Here is a 22,357-nt window from a genome sequence, read left to right on the forward strand (position 1 = left end):
AGCCTAACTGTATGTAGGACTGCACCCTGTTTGCGTTGGGTAAATGTTCCTAAAATAGTGTGGGATCAGATAGGCACAATGCAAGATTTTCAATTGTAGCAAGTGAAATGTAGCTTTGCTAAATACCTCTTTATGATAACCTAGCATCCTGGTCCATTACAGGCCCGTGAACCGGTATCGGGTTCTCATTTAGCACTTATTGTCAGGGGGTAATGTACGCTATCTAGCAGCAACGACTTGTAAATCAAGGAGACACACCTGCCTACATCTTGTATTTCCCACAATGCTATTTAGCTTGTATGATTCTTAGGGTCGCCCCAGGAAGACCATCCAACTTCTGCGCATCACTGCAGTGAATTTAGGAAAAATCAGAAATTGCCCCAGACTGATCTCAAATGTGTTTCTGGCCTCTTCAAAATTGTAAATTGATAACATTGTAAATTGATACTTGTATAGCGCACTACTCACCCGCAAGGGTCTCAAGGCGCTTGTACGAATACCGCTGTGGAACCCATCCTGGCTTTCCCTGTGAGGCGTCCACTCCTGGGCACCCCCAAGGTGGAGGCCAGGCATCCTTAGCGTTGTGGGGGCCATTGTGGAGATTAAGCAAGCTATTGCCCAGAGTTGCAGAGTGGGACTCCATGATTGGAATAGGCACCGAGGCGAGAATTATCAGGTCCGTGGAATTTTGAGCCCAAGACCCGCCGAGGCGGGGAATTGAACCCTGGTTCCGGGCTAGACCTCTGCATCAGGGTCTTTCGCTCTAACCATACCAACCAACCATAATAAACATCTCTCATATAGGTCTCCTAGCTCCTGGCACTCCCTCGCCCTTTGATCTATCCTGCCGTCTGTGTTTTTGGCAGATTTCAGAAACTTGGGTGAGTTCATATCGCCGTGGTAGACACAAAAGGATGCCTCTCACTACATATTCACAGAAACCCTCTTCGATCTGAGACATCAGCGTTATCAAGGAGGACACTGTCTGGGACTTGTGTCTTAGAGTAAAGTGCACCATTTAAAACTCCCCCAGGGAGTAACAGACCACCAGAAGCATCTTCTACGTGTTGGGAATCTCCGCCAGCCACAGGGTGATAAGCTATAGCTCGTAGGCCATAAAATAATATTCAAAATCTGGAAATGATAATCAGCCCTCCTTGTCTGGGAGCTTAATTTAATTTAACCAGAAGGCGCACACCATCCACAAATTAATTAAGTGAGCATCTCCCAAAATATGCATCGGAGCAGGAGGCACGTCATGCCTTGGACTGTGTTTAGTCATCTAGGGAGCATGATCAATTTAATGATAGCTATTCCGCCTGAAAAGGAGTGAGTGTTCCAATCCCGAGAGTATCCCCCTCAGTGTTCAAGTTAATATCTGCAGTAAGTGTATGAGATACGTGTATACCCACCATGCTAGGGCGCCCATAGGCAACAGGCTGCACTTAGTTCAGTTGGTGACCAGTCCCAGTCTCTGTTTCAAATCCTCCAGGAAGCTTAACAAGTGGGTATCCAGTCTTTTGGGTCTTTCAAATTGACCAGGTTGTCGTCTGCATACATTGAGAACATGTGTTGAAAAGCCATTCTGAATACTCCTATCTGCCATCCCAGCGATGCATGCTTGCCAGCAGTTTGATGGCCAGGACAAACAGCAGGGGCGACAGTGGACACCCCTGCCAAGCACCTCTCTCCAGCACCCACTTGGGTGTCACCAGCCTACCCATCTTGACTCTATCCTCCGGGCAGGTAAATAGTACTTTTTTTCACCGGAGCACGCTAGTCCCAAAATTCCTCTCCCTCAGGACACAAAATAGGGGATGTATGCTCATACATTTCACACCATTCCAATGCGTGCTTTTACCACGCGCGTAATACATCTAAACACCGTTACACCGGCAATTTCCGGAACGCACGGCATTGCAAAGCAAATGCATTGTTTCCTATTGCCAAGTACATAACATCGCACATTTTAAAAGCGCACGTCATTACAACGCATAATGTCCTTGTAGACCTGTTCTTTATGCGTTGCCTGTCCTACCACAGGTGCATAATTTTTTTTGCCAAAAGCATGATCCTGCCTCTAACCACTGGCATCCACTGCCCCCCCCCCTGCCTGGGTTGCTGCTGTGCTTTCTGTTAATGAAGTCCCATGCACTAAAGGCCGGGGCTACCGGGTGAATGAGTCCCTGTGACGCAGATTGAAGCACAGTAACTTACATTCTTTTGGGGTTGATTTAACAGACCGTGTGTGGTTGCCTGCTCCCTTGGAGCTGTGTCTGGGAGTGGATTGGCTGGCTCTGTGGGGCACGTGTTCATCAAACAGTGGAGGGTGGGGATGGAGTATCGTGTTGGGTGGAAAAGTGAGACTTTGTTGGTGGGCTTGGAATGGCAGTCAAGTCAAGTCAAGTCAAGTCAAATAACTTTATTCGGTTATTTAAAATAACAACCATAAAAGCATTACACACTATACATATATTGGCTCATACTTGCATAGAGAAATTAAAAACGGCTTAACAAAAAAACGATCGCAAAAAGTTACAGGCAGATTATACATTCAAAATATTAAAAAGGAGTGTTCTGAGAGCATAAAAAGGTTATCTTTTCAATTAACAGCGCTATTATCCTTCCATACTTTTCCTGAATTTGAGTGCTAATTTTAAAAAACTGCATACAAACAAAATACAGTCACAACTTAGCATCTGAAGATAATAAAGTGCTGGTCTAAATTGAGAAAAGTTCAATTTTTTAAGACAGGGTTTTAAATATAGCCTCCTTGGTATGTTGTAAAATGGACAGAAAAATAAAAAGTGTGCCAGGTCTTGCAGAGACTTTTCGTCGCAGCCGCAAGCCGGCAACACTTGTCCACGATAGGATCCCTTAGGCACTGCCAGAAGTAAGTGAAATAAATCCAGCCTAAACCTTGTCAGCAAAAAACGATCATAACTTGACATCGGCCATGACAGGTACGGTTCCATGAGCAAGGTTGTTTTTATTAGCACGTGTTTTCGTACACTACCTTTCCTCATTTCACCAGTCTCCCTGGCTAAGTGCCTAGAAGAGATAAAAGCCTTCCTCACAAGAATAACATCCAATTTCGTAATGGAGTTTGGTGTTAGAAAAAGTTCGGGACGCCCTATTTCATTAAAGCAGTTACTTAGATACTTTATCCAAGAAACCTTCAGCCCATTTTCCCATGTTAGTGCTTCTCTCAATATGAGCTGAGTAAGTGGTACGTCGTTATTTAACCAACAATTTAGCCAACATACTAGAGGGTTTACTGCCATTTTGTCACATAAAAATGGCATACCCAGCTCTTCGTGTACAGAAAAATCTGCTGTTCCCCTAGGAACTCTTAGTATCTGCTTGAGAAAATTGTTTTCAACTGTCTCTAGGGCTCCTAATGGGGCATATCCCCATATCTCACTGCCATAGCATGCAGTAGTAACACTCTTGGCCTGGTAAAGTTGGAGTAATGCAGCGACTGGGCTGTTGCCCATTTTTCTTGCAAAATCAAATATTGCCGCATTTGCCCTGTTTCACCGTGGCGTCCCAGAGCTTTCTGCGGCTTACACAGTCGAAAGCCGACGAAAGAGCCATGAACGCCATGTGAATTGTTCCTTGTCGGGCCTTGGTGTACTTCCCTATAATTAGGTACAAATTCAGACATTGGGTAATCGTAGAGTGACCGGGCCTGAATCCATATTGAATTGGGGATATTACGTTATTTTCATCTGCCCATGTGACCAGTCTGTTTAAAATTACTCCACCCACTACTTTGACAACAGAGTTGATTAAAGATATTGGTCTATAGCAGAGGGGGCTATTACGGTCTCCTTTTTTGAACACGGGTACGATGGTGGATACCCCCATGACTTTGGGCAACCACAGGCCACGGCCGCATTAAGTACGGCAGTAAGAACTGATGCCCATAGCGGTATACAGGATTTAAAAAGGTCCGGTGGAAGACCATCCGGTCCTGGAGCCTTATTACTTGTCAGCCCTTCAATTCCCTTTACAACCTCATTTGTTGAGAAGAGCAATGAATTCTCTTTAGGTTTAACCGAAGTATATTCAGCCTGCAACTCATTACTTTTAAAAATAGAACTAAAGTGATTAACCCACTCTTCCTCTGGGATATTTGTACCCACGGTAGAGTTTCTTGAATGATCAAACAGGGGTTTATTTATAATATCCCAAAACTTGGAACTGTTTCTCAATGTTTCAGGATCTAGGAGAGACTCCCAAACACTTTTCTTTACCTCTCTCTTTCGAATAGCAAGGGACTTTTTATACCTAGCACGCATGACCTTGATATGCACCGGATCTCTAGGTCTAGTTTTCAATGCTATCTTGAGCTCACGGCTGGCCTTAGAGCAGACATTGTCAAACCATTTTGGATTACTACTTACATTCCCTTTAACTGACACCGTTAACATCGACCCTACTGTTAAAGCAACATCCTCAAAGGATGCCAGAATTTGTTGCGGTAATGATACAGGTGATATACATGATGAGAGTTCAGAACTGCACATGTTATTAATAGAAGTATACAGATTTTCACAGTTCACCATTGACCATTTTAAGCGACGCTTTCCATTTATACATTTTATGGACCCACGATCCACACATGGCTTTCGTTGTTCGAAGATTCTCCCACCCATTTTGATACATATAGGGTTATGATCACTGTAAATGCTCATTTGGATGCAGAAGTCCAGAACAATATTAGCGAGATCAGCAGACAATAAAATGTGGTCTATGTATGATCCTGTTACATGGCCTTTGAACGTAGGAATTGGAAAAAGAGTTTGATCCGCCACTGTAGACATTGCTGTGATTAAGTTATTTTCATTCATTAGCGTGTTTAATTCTGTTCCACGCCGCGAGTGATCAAAGTGGAAACCTTCCAGGCTGTTACAACCTAGTTGGTCGATAGCGGTCTCTCCAGGGTTTCCACACGGATGTGTATTAAAATCACCTGCAATTAGTATTTGGCGGGGCAAGTGCCCAACATTGTCTCTCAAGAAATCACATAAAGGCTGTATATTACAATCACCTGTCTGATTTACTGCATTATAAAAATTTATCAGAGTGAACCTAGTTTTACCCCTCTTTAGCTCTAGAGCCTGAATGTTTCTGTTTCCAGTGTGATACTCAGCTTTAAGACATGTAAGAGCCAAGTTAACATAAATTGCCAGTCCCCCCTTTGCTCTGCCACTAGCTGAGGGTTCTGCTGGGATGAAAAAGCTTTGAAATCCCTCAATATGTACATTTTTGTCCACCAGCCATGTTTCTTGGAGACATATTACCGCATGTTATTTGACTAAAGACAACCAACCAATATCACTAGATTTATCAAAAAGCCCTGCAATATTCCATGATATTAAACTTTCATTGCAGGGTGATGCTGAGCACAAAGTTTTGGTATCTGTGTCTGCATTAGCCTTTTCAACTGGGATAGGAAGCGTTGGGCATGTATATCTGTCTACCTGTACTTCCACAAAGTTATGTGTTGTGTCAACTTGGGTAGAAGCAGGGTTTTGCGTGTTTGATAAATTTATAGGTCTATTTATCTGGGCTGATAAAGCTGTCATCTCGGCATTAAGTCCGTGCAGCGCAAGTGTGTTATCCTCGTCCCCTAGTCCTACACCTTGTTGTATACAGTTGCTATGGGCAGGAAAAAAGAGTGTATCGGGTAGTCATTCCACCCCTTCCAGCCCTCCCTGTCCATAGAAGGCATCAAACCTGTTGGAAATGGGAATGTTGTACTGGTTATTAAAATGGGTAGGGTATTGGTATTCGTGTTGGTGTATCTGTTGTGGTCCTTCCCATCTAACTAAACTGTGCCCTTAGTTGTTAACTGATGCACCTAAGCCCCATCCATTTGTTGTTCCAGTCCATACTGGCCTGTGAAGGTATGGGTTGTCTTGGTTTAAGTCATACTTCGCTGTTTCTTGCCAAAAAATTCTAGGGTAAGTGGGACAATGGTGCCTCTCCTGCGTTGAGGAGGGAGTATGTTTGATAGGATATTAGGTAGTACTGCTGAATTCGTGAAGTTTAAAACTATACAGTCAGCTTTAAACTTTTTTGGATTTTGCCCTATCCAGGGTACCCTTCTGGCTGACTTAAGCTCTCCTGCTAGCTGTTGTTTCCCCCAAGGGGCCATCTGCATATTACCAGACAACCAATGCAGGCCTTACTTGTCAATGCTGTGGAGGATTCTATTTGGCCTGTAACCAGAGGGGGAGCATTTGCCAGTACCAACACTAGGGGTGAGGCATCTTCTATGAATTGTAATGAGTCTTTTTCTATGCTTAATGTGGTCGATTCAGATGGTTTTGGAAGCGGATCTTCTCTTGTCATTGGATGTTTATGCTCTATTGTTGGTGCGTTTCCGGGGAGGTTGGTCTGTGCTACATTTGCACCTCCCTCTATCCCTCTCGCAGTAAGCTCTTTGGTGGTGTTAGCTAGATTTGTGACTATGGTTGATATGTTTGTCACCTCTTCCGCTATCTTTTTCTGGACCGCGCCTAGTTTCTTTACATCAGCAGAGAGCTTGTCTAATTTAGCCACCACCGGTTTAATGAGTGCCTTAAACTTACAATCAATCATATCTGCTATCCTATTAAGAAGCTTTTCATCCACATTTTGTTTGTCATTATCATCTCCTTGCCCCCTACTTTCATCCCTAATTTTCGGTGGCGATGCAACCCTTTTTCTCCCTGGGCGGGACACTCCACGATTTATCTGCGCTTTTCTACATTTTCTGAACGCCCGTGTAACCGGCACAAGAACAGGGGGATCTTCAACTACAGTGTCTGCCTGTGTACCCTCCTGTGTAGGAGGATCTTGTTCTGTATCATCTACCTGAGACTCAGTGTTGTTATCGTGAACTGAATCTAGGTCAGACTCTAGGAGTACACTGTGACTAAGAGTCTCGCTATCGCGTATCTCAGTATGTGGGACTTCATTTCCTACGTCCTGAGATGGTATATCTACCCACGGAGAATTTGGTGGTGGGCTCAGGGGGGGAAGAATGGGGGATTGACTTAATCCTAGTGACTGTCTTCTTTCACTATTAATCTTAGATACTACATGTACCATATAGTTATCCATGGTGTTTGCCGCAGCAACAGGAATCTTTTTTGGCATCCTAAATAATATAAGTTACAGCGCTAGATCTTTACCATACAATTGGATTGGGCAGTATAAAACAAAGATGTTACAATAGTGAACCACGAAGTGAGTATAACCAGGTGCAAAATGTCTTACTTTGGCCGGGTAGCTTGTTTTCAGCACGGGCAGTATGTCGTGCCCAGTCCAGTCACGGCCTGTCTCGGACTGTCTAAGACTGTCCGCCCTTTGTCCGGGCTTCGTCCGGCGTCCCGCTCGTGTCCCGCTGAGCGTTAGGGGCGTGGCTAAATAGGAGGAGTAGGGGGCAGGAAGAGACACCAGGTGCGCTGCGATTCCGTGCACGGAACCCTGGGTCTCGCAGTCCCGGCCCCTGTGTGGCGAGCAGCAATAGATTCAGGCACACATCCAGTCCCTCCAAAGAGCTGACTCCCGAACAGCAAGAAGAACGGAGCCAAAGTCACAGGTCAACTGACAGCTACGAGCGGCTCCCGCGAAGCGGGGGCCGCGAGCTGTATGTAGGCGGAGATGCAGGGAGGAGCAGGGGGCGAAGACGGCTGAAATGCCAGAAACCGGTCCCCGGTAGCTTGTTTCCTTCCCAGTATAAGAATTGGCTTGGTAGTTTGGTCTGCCCTGTTCCCATGATGCACTGGGCCAGGGTCAGACTAATTTGCATATAGCCAAGTTCTGAGCTGGGATGGTGCAGTGAGCTAAAAAACGGTGATGGATCAAGCCCTGATCTTTGGACTGGGTAAGAGTGGTCTGCTTAATTCAGACACTCTGTTTATCACCACCCCCTTTTCTGAATCATTTTTGTCCACCATAAGCGTGGAAGGGTATACTCAGATGTGAGTCGCTAGCTCATTGCACCATCAGGTTTCAAGCAAGCCGGGCCGAAGACGGCTGAAATGCCAGAAACCGGTCCCCGGTAGCTTGTTTCCTTCCCAGTATAAGAATTGGCTTGGTAGTTTGATCTGCCCTGTTCCCATGATGCACTGGGCCAGGGTCAGACTAATTTTCATATAGCCAAGTTCTGAGCTGGGATGGTGCAGTGAGCTAAAAAACGGTGATGGATCAAGCCCTGATCTTTGGACTGGGTAAGAGTGGTCTGCTTAATTCAGACACTCTGTTCATCACCACCCCCTTTTCTGAATCAAGCTGTATGTAGGCAGAGATGCAGGGAGGAGCAGGGGCGGGAAGAGACACCAGGTGCGCTGCGTTATCCGTGCGCGGAACCCTGGGTCTCGCAGTCCCGGCCCCTGTGTGGCGAGCAGCAATAGATTCAGGCACACGTCCAGTCTCTCCAAAGAGCTGACTCCCGAACAGCAAGAAGAACAGAGCCAAAGTCACAGGTCAACTGACAGCTACGAGCGGCTCCCGCGAAGCGGGGGCCGCGAGCTGTATGTAGGCGGAGATGCAGGGAGGAGCAGGGGGCGAAGACGGCTGAAATGCCAGAAACCGGTCCCCGGTAGCTTGTTTCCTTCCCAGTATAAGAATTGGCTTGGTAGTTTGGTCTGCCCTGTTCCCATGATGCACTGGGCCAGGGTCAGACTAATTTGCATATAGCCAAGTTCTGAGCTGGGATGGTGCAGTGAGCTAAAAAACGGTGATGGATCAAGCCCTGATCTTTGGACTGGGTAAGAGTGGTCTGCTTAATTCAGACACTCTGTTTATCACCACCCCCTTTTCTGAATCATTTTTGTCCACCATAAGCGTGGAAGGGTATACTCAGATGTGAGTCGCTAGCTCATTGCACCATCAGGATTCAAGCAAGCCGGGCCGAAGACGGCTGAAATGCCAGAAACCGGTCCCCGGTAGCTTGTTTCCTTCCCAGTATGAGAATTGGCTTGGTAGTTTGATCTGCCCTGTTCCCATGATGCACTGGGCCAGGGTCAGACTAATTTTCATATAGCCAAGTTCTGAGCTGGGATGGTGCAGTGAGCTAAAAAACGGTGATGGATCAAGCCCTGATCTTTGGACTGGGTAAGAGTGGTCTGCTTAATTCAGACACTCTGTTCATCACCACCCCCTTTTCTGAATCAAGCTGTATGTAGGCAGAGATGCAGGGAGGAGCAGGGGCGGGAAGAGACACCAGGTGCGCTGCGTTATCCGTGCGCGGAACCCTGGGTCTCGCAGTCCCGGCCCCTGTGTGGCGAGCAGCAATAGATTCAGGCACACGTCCAGTCTCTCCAAAGAGCTGACTCCCGAACAGCAAGAAGAACAGAGCCAAAGTCACAGGTCAACTGACAGCTACGAGCGGCTCCCGCGAAGCGGGGGCCGCGAGCTGTTTGTAGGCGGAGATGCAGGGAGGAGCAGGGGGCGGGAAGAGACACCAGGTGCGCTGCGTTATGCGTGCGCGGAACCCTGGGTCTCGCAGTCCCGGCCCCTGTGTGGCGAGCAGCAATAGATTCAGGCACACGTCCAGTCCCTCCAAAGAGCTGACTCCCGAACAGCAAGAAGAACAGAGCCAAAGTCACAGGTCAACTGACAGCCACGAGCGGCACCCGCGAAGCGGGGGTAGCGAGCTGTATGTAGGCGGAGATGCAGGGAGGAGCAGGGGGCGGGAAGAGACACCAGGTGCGCTGCGTTATCCGTGCGCGGAACCCTGGGTCTCGCAGTCCCGGCCCCTGTGTGGCGAGCAGCAATAGATTCAGGCACACGTCCAGTCCCTCCAAAGAGCTGACTCCCGAACAGCAAGAAGAACAGAGCCAAAGTCACAGGGCAACTGACAGCTACGAGTGGCAGTCACTATGGGGAAGTGTAGCGATGCTGAGGAAGCGGGTGGGAATGGTGGGCGCTGTAAAAGTGTTGAGCACTCTGTGAAACATCAGGGGCGGGGAGGCGCCGTGGGTGAGTCTGAAGAGTGCGGTGGCAGTGAAGTGGCCGGCACAGTCACGCCTCTACGTAGGGCTAACTCTGTCCAACGGTGGTGTCGGTGGGCCATAAAAAACATCTGTGCTGTCCATGATCCCAGGGCCCACCTCTGAGCTCCACCTCACTTCAGCCCCTTCTCCTGGTGCTTTACGTAAAGCGCTACTTGCTAAACACTGGCAGCTCAAGATGCTTCTAGTCGCTACGAACTGGATGCTGTGTTCTGTTTTAATTGCGTTATTTGAATCAATGCACGGATGGGATGCTTTGGGTGTGCAGCAGCATCCTTAATGGCACCCACATATTGAGAAAATGGCCCTGAATCACAAACGTGTCCTGGGAGTCATTGGGAGGGAACATAGAGCCTCAATATCCAGACCCATAGCACCTGCACTGGAGATTTACTCTGCAAAAGCTATAGGTAGTGCATTGGATGGAGGTGAGCTCTGAGGTTTAAACAATGTTGACCCCCTTGTTATGGCTGAAAATAAGTTTTTTAGGGAGCTTGTTTCATTACCTAGGGGTACTCCAAGCAAACCACTCCAATATGACCTTGGACGCCGATCAATTAAAGATCTTATTATCTTGCGTCCGCTTCTCTTGTGGGCTCGTTTGTGGCGTACACCTGAGCTATCTAGCTACGCAGATGACCTTAGAGAAGTCATGAATATGCAGGGGTCCCATAAAATAGTTTGGCGTACTAGGGTAAATAAGTTTTTATTGGCTATTGGTTTTAATATTGCATGGGAGACAGGCGTATCAGTGTCTAAACTGGAGATCAAGAGAGCTTATTGGCTATGGGTTCTTGCCCAAGATTTTAGAGATACCAACCTGGACAGGTTGACTGATGAGTTCCGTCTACACAAGACAGTACATCGTCTTGAACCCTATCTGGATTTCATTAGGAAACCCAGAGATAGGGCCCTATATATTCAGTTCAGACTGGGAACTCTTCCGGTTCGCGAACGTACCTGTAAGTGGAAACCCCCCAACCAAAATCCTGCCAATTGCCCGTTTTGTACTGAAACCATCCCACATTTTTTCTTTTTATGCCGCACTTATAATAAACCTAGGTCGAAATGGTTAAAACCTGTTTGCCGCCAGCTTGAGACCAAGAATCATGCCTCTGCCTTCGAATCTTGCAGACAGATCCTAACACCACCCTAGCCTGTGGGGTGGCCAAATTTCTTAGTTGGGCGTGGTTGAGGCGACTACTTTTTAATTAAGTCCAAAGCTGTAATTGGTTTAATGATTTTTTTTACTGTTGTATACCTGTTTAAGTGCTTATTTAATGTTATTTACAAATGAATTGTATTTTAATTGCCATGTGCTTTTTAAGATATTTCATATCGAAATAAAGCTTTGTACTACTACTACAATAGAGTGGGCTGACTACAGTGAAAAGCTGTAGTTAGGTGTAAGTGAAGATGCTGGGTGTCGGGTTGTATCATGTTTAGTATATGGCGACGGGACGTGTAGGTCGTCTCAGCTGCGAGGGCAGGAGATGGTGGAAACACGGGGCCTGGCTGTGTGCATCTGAGCTGGTGTGGGGCACACTGGGAGGAGGGGACCTTCTCGGAAGGGCTTGTGTACGCGGAACGAGAGACCCGTGATTTCATAGCAGTGCTGCCGCCCCTTCACCCCAGTGGTGTAACGACGAAACTCGAGGCCCCCGCTCTGCAAAGTACTCTGGCCCTTCGCCTGGCACTTTTGCTGAGGGGTCCCCTGGAGCTTAGAGGGCCCCAGCACCGCGGGGGGCTGCAGGGACTTTTGTTACGCCACACCTTCCCCCTGGAAGTACCAGCACTTCCTAGCAGGCTGATGTATGTGTCCATGATACAGATCCAGCATGTGTCCGGAGTGGCACTTTATCCACTTCTTTGCAGGCTGCTGTATGTGCCCATCGTACAGACCTAGTACTTGTCCCCAGTGGCACTTCATCCACCTCTTAGCAGGCTGCTGCATGTGCTCATCCTACAGACCTAGCACTAGTCCGCAGTGTCATTTCATCCACCTCTTAGCAGGCTGCTTTATTTGCCCATCGTATTGGTATTAGATCTTTTAGAGTACGAAGTTGTGAAAAAAAGTCACAATACGTGTGAAAAAAACGTCACCATACGTCATAGTCGGTGTACGAAGTTGTGAAAAAAACGTCACCATACTTCATCATAGTTAATGCCAAAAAACGTCACCATACTTCATCATAGTTAATGCCATGCCTTTGTCATAGCGGCCTGTTCATCCACAGTTCACTTCCAATAAATGCGCGATGTAACAGCATGCGTTGTAAACATTTCTGCGATGTAAGCATGCGCGATGTAACAGCATGCAATGTAAACATTTCCGCGATGTAAAATGTGCGATGTAATGCACCCATGATGTGCTCTCATCGTTGCAATGGGTGTTCGCCCCAAATCGGTAGTACCATCCAAAGGCCTTTTTGAGGCCGAGTGAGGCCAGTCATTGGGGCTTCTTTTTTTAATTCCTGTTGGACCTGTCTCAAAGGTGTCACTGTAAGAGCCATCAACCCTCCTTTTGTTAAAGTCTAATCCTAATTGAGAGCTATCTGGAGTCTAACACTTCAGTGCCAGGCAGGGAAATAAAGGCACTCAGGATATTATTAATTCACAAGTGGTTAGGCGAAACTAGGATTTGGAGGCAGGTTTTTTGGCTTTGTTCAACCCCTGTATGTAAGAGAAGTGCGTGCAGTTTAAAAGGGTCAGCTGTATCTGTCTGTATACATATTTATACTAAGAACTATTATGTGGCACTTGCTAATTTTCTTTTCTAGCACTGCCAATGTAAGGTGTCAGAGTGCTTTACATCACACTCATTTTAATTAGAGGCAATGAGCCATATATAAGGGCTTAAAGGTGTAAGAGTCAAATACCATTCATACTGGTAGGCATTATATGATAAAAGTGCTTTGTCTGGAACAGCACAAAATCAGACATTAAAACATAATGCAGTGGGTAGGGTTATCTATACTAGTAAGACGTTATTACAGGTGTATAGCTGAAAGTGCCACAGTATAAGGATTGTAACTTATGAACTGCAATTAGCAAAAGGATCTCTGTAACAAAAGTAGTAATACACTAAGAAATCTACGTAAAATACTAATATGTGTTCTGCGTGTTACCTGTGTTGGTATGCAGTAAGTACATTAACCCTCTATGTTACTTTATAATGAATAGAAGCTGTGATTTGACAGCGGAAGGTGCCTTGTCCCTATAGGATACTTTAAAATGGTGCCTGTTTGTGACTAATAAGTAAGTAAGTAAGCCAGAACAAATTTACTGTCAGACGTGTTCTTTTTGTCAACTGCCTTGTACTAAAGGTATATGTTGCTTGTCAGACTCTGCTTTTCATGCCTCTTGTGACTCTACCTCCTTGGGCTACAAACCCAACCCCTGTTTTGGGGTTTCCCAGAGTAAATGTTTTCCATTTACACCACTGATGCCCAGTGCCAATGCTGTTTGTGCCTTCTCAAACTGCATGTTACCTGAATTGTCTGCAACTTGCATACTATGTTGTTGCTCGCCTTCGAATGCGCACTGAATCTCACATCAACATCACTGTAATCTGTGCACTACTTCCCAAGTCCCTGAACAACTCATCTATTATCTTAAAGCTACTATATAGCACTGAGCCTGGACTTCAGAAAATGTGTCCTCAAATAAGCCCTGCACCGCAGCATTTATGAGTGGAATATTTCTAAATGAAATCCGCATTTTCAACATAAACTGTAGCTTATTGACAGCAGAAGTGCTTGATTGGACGGGGCAGAAACAACCCTTGGATTTCCTTGTGCGCCATGTTCTATCTAGCTTGTGTGAAGGAGGCAGTGAATGTGGGCTTGAGGGTGACAGAGCAGTCAGTCTGAAATCTGTTTGGGAGTGGTTCATACTGCCTGCTTGTGGTGCAATATTAGCTGTTCTCAGCAGCTAGGTGGTGCTAATATGGCGTGGAGGACCTGAGTGTGGACAAGCAAGCGGAAAAGAGAAAGATGGAAATAGAAATGTGTAGCCATGTTTTTGAATAATCTGATTGGGTGGATTGCTTGTTTCTTTTTTTATCCATTTCTTTGCCAAATTATTGAAAACAGAAATAGATTAGTTTAATGTTTGTTAAACTACCCAGTTAGGCTAATCGGGGAGAGGGGGAAGTTGAATTTCAACCAGTAGATGTTCAGGGCGCTTTAGTTTTTTAAATAATTCATAAGAGTTTTCTAATTGATATGTTCTCTGGATTTTCTAGAGGCACAGAGGTGGGTTTGCTAGACTCCCTGGAATTAAGGACAATGTTCCAAATTGAATCAGAAAACTAGTTGTACTGCAACCATTCTACTACCCACTAGGCGCTATTTTAGCGAGATGTGTTTCAGATAATGATCAATCCCATGAGCCTTTGCAGGGACAATTAGTGGAACCCCAAATCTTATTTAATTTAAGGAACAACACATTCAGCAACAATAGAACAGAAATCATATGTTTTAAATGTGTATTTTAATTCAAAATCCTAGTCTAGTGCACCCTATATAAAATTGCTGTAGCAACATTCACCAAAGTTGTAAGAGGAACCACTCTAATATGATTGCTGTTATAAATGTATAGCAACCCTAAGTTTCTAAGTGCTAATCTAATTCAAGTACAGCAGAAAATAAAATCTATTTTGAGATTTAGAAATGGTGCACACGTTTATACCTGTTTGAGTATTAGATCTCCATGTTCATTGAAATAGCAAGGGCTCATCGAGCGAAGACTTAGTGCCTCCGATTCCGGTATACTTCAATTGGGACCTAAGATATGATTCTGTAATCCTGTCTCCTTGTTTTTCTTGGCATGAAGATTCTTTTCTACCCTTCACTCTCTGTGCCCTACTTTTATAACATAATCTCGTTGTTTGGATCTCTTAGCAAAAACAAGTAACGATTAATTAATTCCCTTTCAATTATTTTCATTGTGCAAAGATTGTATCCTTTTAAATAACAACAGGAAATGAGGCCTGGCTTTGATTTTTAAGAATATCTATTTTATCTACTCTTTGGAGGAGGTGTTTTTGAGGTTTGACCTTCCTCAGTGGTGTTTCTTTGTTCATGACTTCCATGGTTCTGTTAGAAAACAAAATCAGACTTTATCTCCACTCCATTTTTTGTGATTGCCATTTCTGATTTTACATCTACTATTCCTGGCCTAAAGCGGCAAAGGGGTAACGTTTTCTTTTATCCCTTCGAAGAACATCAGTGGCAACTGGAAGAGAGATTAACTTTTCCCTGTATTAAGTAAAAATGCCTTATGGACAGAAGATAAAAAAGCAGAGATGTTTGCAAAGTAAACAGCCTTTCTTGCAAATCATATTAAATGTACAATTTCATATATGCGTAGGAAAATGTTTAGAAAAATATGTTTCCTGAGTATAGTTTTATGTATTAGTAATGCCAAGGAAGGTGCTAGCCACCTAATCTAGAGGTAAGTTAGCCCATATATTTCTGTCTCCTACATTTCTACAGTGATCTGTACCAGTGGTTATAGGGGAAATGGACTGTTCTATCACACCCTGTGTTCTGGATGTCCCCAGTGCTGTGCCCTTCTGTCAGCTGCTTGTTGCAAGTGGTGATACCCATGTAGATGCCCTTCAATACAAATTTCCAGCATACTCCTCTTTGCTAATGTGCTGATTGCATTTCATGTAAACCAGGTTATTTTATATAATCCACAATTTTAACAGTTTTGTAACTTCCTTTATTTGTAACCCTAACTACAAATGAAAAGTAAAGTACGCAACAAAAGTTAATGATATGTTATCAAATATGATCCCCATCTTTTTTTAGCTGTGTATCAAGACTGTCTTATTACAAGAGGGTCTTAACTTACCACCCAGACTTAAATACTTATAGATTGTTTTTGCCTTTAACAGTATAAGTGAGGACAAGCTGAAACGATTTGAAAAGGTTTTTAATTTCAAGTATGGAAAAATAATATCCCGGAAAGGAATAAAGTGAGTATTGTTTATTTCTGGACTATATGTTTTGGTTGAAATAAAATTGATGTTGACTAAATAAATATAACATTGTTTCAAATAAATATACTCCAAATCGGGTGGAGAAAAATGTGTTGAGAGGTAAAAGTTTTCCTTTTTTGAAGCAGAGTAGAGCCCAGCATGGAAAAAATCAGAGGGCCATATTACCTGACTTAGCAACGGGATTGCTCCCCACTGGTGTGTCATGAAAATGAACACTAGGGGAGAACTTAGAAGCAAAGGCCAAGGTCTCAACTGCATAATCGTATAATATCAAATAATAGGGGCAAGCCCCATTGAATGTTTTTATGTATTCATTGCACATGTTTTAAGAAGATCTATTTCTTGTCATGTTATTCCTCAGTTCACCAGACCCGGAAGTATCAGCAAGTTTAATTACATGCTTCTCTTTGTCAGGACAATAAATCTATCTCTGCTGCAGGGAGGTGGAAGGTGGAAAAGGGAAAATGATCGCGAAAAGAAAATGGGGAACAAGAGAGGGAAAGGAACATGGTGAGGCCCCACATACAGAAATAGATAGATTCCCAGATAAATAAAAAAAAAAGTAGGCCCTGTCTGGCCCTAGGTCATAAGGTACATGACCATGAACAGGTTCAGGCAGTAACTTATCAACAGGAAGAAACTGTCACCAGCCTAACAGTCCACTATCAGCCATTGAGGAGCCTTCCCTTACATTCACCCAAAAAGATATACTGGTACCCTACATTAGAGCGGCTGCTTTGTAAAGCACCCTCAACTTTGCAGATTCCACATTGTTGTTTTGATGCACAAGTCAATAGTCCTTTGTTCTTCACTTCAGTTGCCTTTCAACTGAAGATTCATAAGAGTAGAGTGGGAAGAGCAGGATTCCCTTGTTTTAGGGCTTGTCCGATTCGGAGTCCAGCGGAGTTACCTTAATTGTTCTATTTATTATGTCAGAAAATGAAGTGGACGCCCTGGGGGGAATCTGTAGCGATAAGGGAGGTCACAATGGCTGTGAAGTATGGTTGAATTTTTTCAGCCAAATCTACATCAGCAGCTAGGTTTGCTAAACCCACCATACAAGTGTAAGGTGCGCTTTTCACATTCTCAAACATCCAGCATCCACTCTAATATGATAATTGCTGTTTATTGAAAATATTACGCGTTTGCAATTCTGGTTCCAGTGCATCCATCTGACTTTGTTACCTACGCTCTCTATTCCAATGTACTCACTGCCACACTAACTTCATGCTCTATAATCCTTAATCTTCACTCTTCTGCAGACACTGACTTTTGAACTTTCTTGTTTTTTCAAGTATAATTTCCAGTACCTCAAGCACCTCACATTGGCACCTTGGCAACTCACTGGTGGATTCAGCCTCCTGCTGGGCTGATAGGCAGAGACCAGATCCTGGACATAACAAGGGGCGAGTCCAGCTTTCAAAATGAAACCAAGAGTTTTAAATTGCACTCTCTTTTCAATTGAGAGCCAATGCAGTTCGCGAAGAATAGGAGAAGCTGGTATGAAAGTGGTTGTCTTGTTATGTCTGCAAAGAAAGAAAAAAAACTTTTATGGGACTAAAGCTCATTCTCGCCTAAAAGGTGGCAAACCTAATTGTTGGGCTACTTCTCTCACTGATAACCCTGACACTATCAGTGTGGGCTACAGCCCTCAAGAAGAAGGGAGCTCTAGGAGATGAATGTCGCCAGAGTGTGCCCTGTGTATGTTGGTGTGGATGTATGATGTTTGTGCAAAGAACAGAGGGGATATTTGTATGTCAGACTTGAGCAATACACCCTGAAGTTTATGTCTGATCAATTTGTATGAGTGATACTCTCTGTGGTATTGCATATTCTCCTTCTTCTTCACACAGAAGCATGAAAGGGAGTTGCTTGGTCTTTTTGTCTCCCACCTGAATGAACCATCGGAGGCTTCTGCGGGAAACTTGTCGTTCTATTTGATAGATCACGATGCACCACTGCAAAATGTGTAGCCACACTCTTAAGAGCCTGGGATCTGTGAAAAGATGTGTTTTTGTTTTGACGTGCTTCTGGGGAATAGGCTTTTTTAAAGCTTTTTTTTATAAACTTTATTTTCCATTTTTTAATAATAACAAAACATCAACGGCTTCTGGTGAATCGTTATTAGAAAAGCCACTTGAAGGAGGGAATTGGAAAAACGATATGTTCTTCTTCAAAACCAATGTTTGTGCTGTGTAGCGCTAGTAAAACAAAACTGAGGTATGTAACCACTGGCGAGCAACGCTTCAGGTCCACTGTTGTACAGCATCAGCAAGATGCAGTTGCAGCATGGCGGAAAGTTAAATAAATGTTTAAAAAACAGTCTCTATGCTGAAGCCTATTGCATCATATTGTGGCGCAGGCATGAGTCTCCACGCATGTGTGCCTATGAAATGATGCAGGCCATTTTTTTAATTCACCGATCTTAGATGGATCGGTTATTAAAAAGAAAATAGGACATTGAGGTATTGTAATTGGATTTATATTGTGCCTACTACCCATGACAAGGCATTAAAGCTTTGTAAGGCAAAGATTACGCTAATCCACGACCTGCAATTAGTGGGGGATTCAGTGGTTACTTCACATGCTATATCAGTTCTTGCAAACGACTGGTAGAACTAATAGAAGAGCTAGAGCAGTTTATGTTTAGCTAGGATGCATGGGTATGGTTTAATCTAGGGGTAGCTGTGGTTAATGGAATGAGTTGTTGATATTTTGCAGAAAGTTAAGGCAATTGGGGGATACAGGCATGCAATTTAGATTGGGCTATACCCAGTGAGAAAGGCAAGCCGAGCATGGAGATTAGGAGTAGGTAATTTGAAAGAAAGAAGAGGGAATAATTGAACGTTTTAAGTCAAAGTCAGATTTTAATACAGGCTTTTAGAATACAGTGGAATACATTTGTGGAATAACATGCAATCTGAGGACATAACACTGTAGAAAAACACTGTAATTTGCATATGAAAAAGTGCTATATTAAGTATTTTGATTGGCACTACAATCAGGCAAAACAGTCTTTCTCCCAGTAGGACTGGTGTACCAATATCATTGGCTCTCTCACTCCAGCTATTCTTAAATATGTGAATTTCATGATCCTTGGAGGCCTGGATGTTTATCTGGATGACAAAACCTGTAGTACAGCCACGTCACTGATAGATGACATCCTGGCCCCGAATATCCAGCTGATGAATAATTCCCCTACTCACAAAGCTGGTCATGTATTAGACCTGGCATTTACCAACTTGAAAAAACAGTCAGACCCCCTGTGTACCGTTGCCATGGTCTGACCATTTTACTGTTCTTTGTTCATTTTCTATAACAGATTGATTAAATTTAAATTTAAAGTTTGCAGATTCTCAAGTCCCATTTACTGCCCTCTAGTAGGAGCTGGGCAAAATTGGATGTTTCTCGGTGGAATGCTATTTTAGAAGCCAATGCCCCACGTTGGTGTGACTCAATGGAACTAGATACTTCCACGGTGGAGGAATGGGTTCCTTCCTCTTTGGACACTTTAGTACCTGTGTCCCTTAAAAAGCACCACAGAACCCTGCCCCCGGCTCCCTGGTACAACGACTCCCTATACAAACAAAAGAAATCTTTCAAACATCTGGAGAGAATGGGACATAAAATGTATGATAAGAAAGATAAGCTAACCTACAAAAACGCAAGAAATATAAATTTATACTGATCCTAAATGTGTATATGCAATGGAATTCCGCAAAGGAATATGGGGCAGAATTGTTACATTTTAAGAATGACATGGATGCACTTTGTGATATGTATAGAAATGATCTGATGGTGTTAACGGGTGATTTTAACCATAAATTAAATCCAAAATTGTCTGATCAATGGTACTCAGAAATTCTAGAGGCATATGATATAAAAAACGCAAAGTTTATGGAAACAAGAACCCCTAAAGATGCGATGGAATTGGGTAATTATTTATCAAATAAAAGTTTCTTTTGTTTGAATGGAAGGATAGACCAAGACCGCCCGGCTAAAAAAACTTTTAAATACGGGGCACATAATTGCCCTATAGACTATGTGTTTTTGCCAGCATGGAATTTCGAGTTAGTGAAAGATTTTAGCATTAACCCCATGGAATGTAGTGATCACAATCTAATAAAGTTGGAATTGAGAATAGCAGAATATATGGTTTGCAACAGAGTTATCTGGCAAGAGACAGAGTACCCGAAGCGGATGACCACAAGGTTATCTAAAAAATCTATAGAGAAGTTAGTAAGCCTGCAACATAAGATTCAGTTAGGTTGTTTGGAAGGCCAAGACCTACTCTGGTTTGTGGAAAAAATAAAACAAATAGTAGAAAGTATAAGCATAGAATTAAGACCCCCAGTAAAAGACCAGAATAAGAAAGGAAATACTCAAAATAAGAAATGAACATGGTTTAATCAAGATTGTTTAATGAAAAAAAGAGAAATTAGGAGAGAAGAGCGTAGCCTACGCAAAATATTTACACGAGCAAAAGCAGAATACTTAATAAAAATAGAGAGAGAATATAATATGTTAATCTGCGATGTAAAAAGGATCTATAAAGAATCTTGCTGGAGCAAATTATTGGAAACCATTGAAAATAAGAACCTACGGTAATTCTGGAAGTTAATACAGTCAGCCAGGGAACCTTTGAATGCCCCAATGACTTGTGTAGTAGAGGAAGAGTATATTAAGAAATTGTATGCCCCGGGGAGGTTGTCTGATAATTTGGTACCAAAGCAGTGGAGAGACCTAATAGATGATCTCAAATATGATTGCTCAGTAACAAATGTCCTTAGGATCATTAGGTCTTTAAATGTAACTAGAGCAGCAAGCCCGGATGATATGCCGGCCCTGATATTAAATTCAAATCAGACCTGGTGGGCGGAATTCTTCTAAAAAATGTTTACTTTAATACTAGAGCAAGGGGTAATACCTGCAAACTGGAAGGGTGCAATAATAAGGCCTCTGCATAAGAAAGGAGATGTACATGCCCCTACAAATTACAGGCTAATTAACTTATTAGACATAGGAGAAAAGATTTTTGCTAAGATGATACTCGGTAAATTAAAGTCTAGTCTAGTCTAGTCTGGATATTTGTATTGCGCAGAACATATCACATCCCGTGAGGGAGTCTCATGGCGCATGCGGACAGTCCCAGAGAAAAAGGAGAGAGATCCTGCGAAAGGCAAGACCTAGCTGAAAAGCCATGTTTTCAACAATTTTCGGAAACTCATGTGCTCGATCGTTGCACGGATATTCAGAGGAAGTTTGTTCCATAGGAGAGGTGCCATATGGGAAAAAGCACGTTCCCCATTTCTGACTGTTTGTACTCTAGATGGCGTGAGTTGGAACTTGGAGCTAGATCTCAGTTCTCGTCCGGGCTGGTACCAAGTCAATTTTTGGTTCCAGTATTTGGGTCCAGTGCCGTGCATATGTTTGTGAACCAGACACATGGTTTTAAAAATGACTCTTTTTTTTTTTTATGGGGAGCCAGTGTAGATTTTTCAGGCTTGGAGAGGAAGGGGATCGTTTTGGGAGTCCCAAAATCAGACGAGCAGCAGTATTTTGAACAACTTGTAGCCTCTTTATATGGCACTCATTTATGGCAAGCAGGATGGAGTTGCAGTAATCTAACCTATTTATTATGAGGCCCTGAACTAGAACTTTGCTTGCTTCTTTTGGTATCCATTTGAAGGCTCTGCGGAGGCTTCGCATGATTCCAAAACAGGTCCCAACAGTGTGGTTCACATGGTCCTTCATGGATAATTTATTATCCATGTGGATTCCAAGATTGCGGACGGATTCTTTTGGGACCGAACATTCCCCCATTTCCGGGGGCCACCAGTCCTGAGACCAGTGTACACTGGCTTGACCGAAAGTCATTATGGGCGGAAATTCGGGCAGAAATTCGGTCAATTGTACCAGTGGAACAGGGTGGGTTTAAAAAAGGCCACTCCACGATTGATCATTGTTTTGCCCTATGGGCTTTAGCTAAGAAATCGATTGAACAAAACGGTAAACTATGTTGCTGTTTCGTCGATTTCCGAGCGGCCTTTGATTCAGTTGATAGAAGCAGCCTTTGGGAAGCGCTAGAAAATAATGCATTGCCGGAGGGCATTTTAAATATTCTAAAAGAACTACATAGCGACAACTGGGCCCAGGTCATTAGAGATTTAAAGGGCTCATTAACGCAGAAAATTCCTGTGAAGAATGGCTTGAGACAAGGGTGCGTTTTGGCACCTTTGCTCTTCACAATCTTCCTAGCAGATCTTCCCGTGGTTTTGGAAGTTGAAAAGAGTGCGAGCCCGCCTGAAAAATAAGAAAGTTGCATGACTTTTAT

The 22,357-nt window shown here is 43.7% G+C and overlaps 1 protein-coding gene across 1 annotated transcript in view; it reads left to right on the forward strand.

The window, feature by feature from the left end:
- Positions 1 to 22,357, forward strand: part of MPPE1 (metallophosphoesterase 1) — a 736,638-nt gene that overhangs the window by 304,314 nt on the left and 409,967 nt on the right. Inside the window, exon 5 of the mRNA XM_086965256.1 lies at positions 15,919 to 15,999. Within this exon, the coding sequence (XP_086821382.1) occupies positions 15,919 to 15,999 (81 nt within the window). The remainder of the gene's footprint in view (positions 1 to 15,918; positions 16,000 to 22,357) is intronic.

This window comes from Lissotriton vulgaris, chromosome 4_1 (assembly GCF_964263255.1).
Source record: "Lissotriton vulgaris chromosome 4_1, aLisVul1.2, whole genome shotgun sequence".
NCBI lineage: Eukaryota > Metazoa > Chordata > Amphibia > Caudata > Salamandridae > Lissotriton > Lissotriton vulgaris.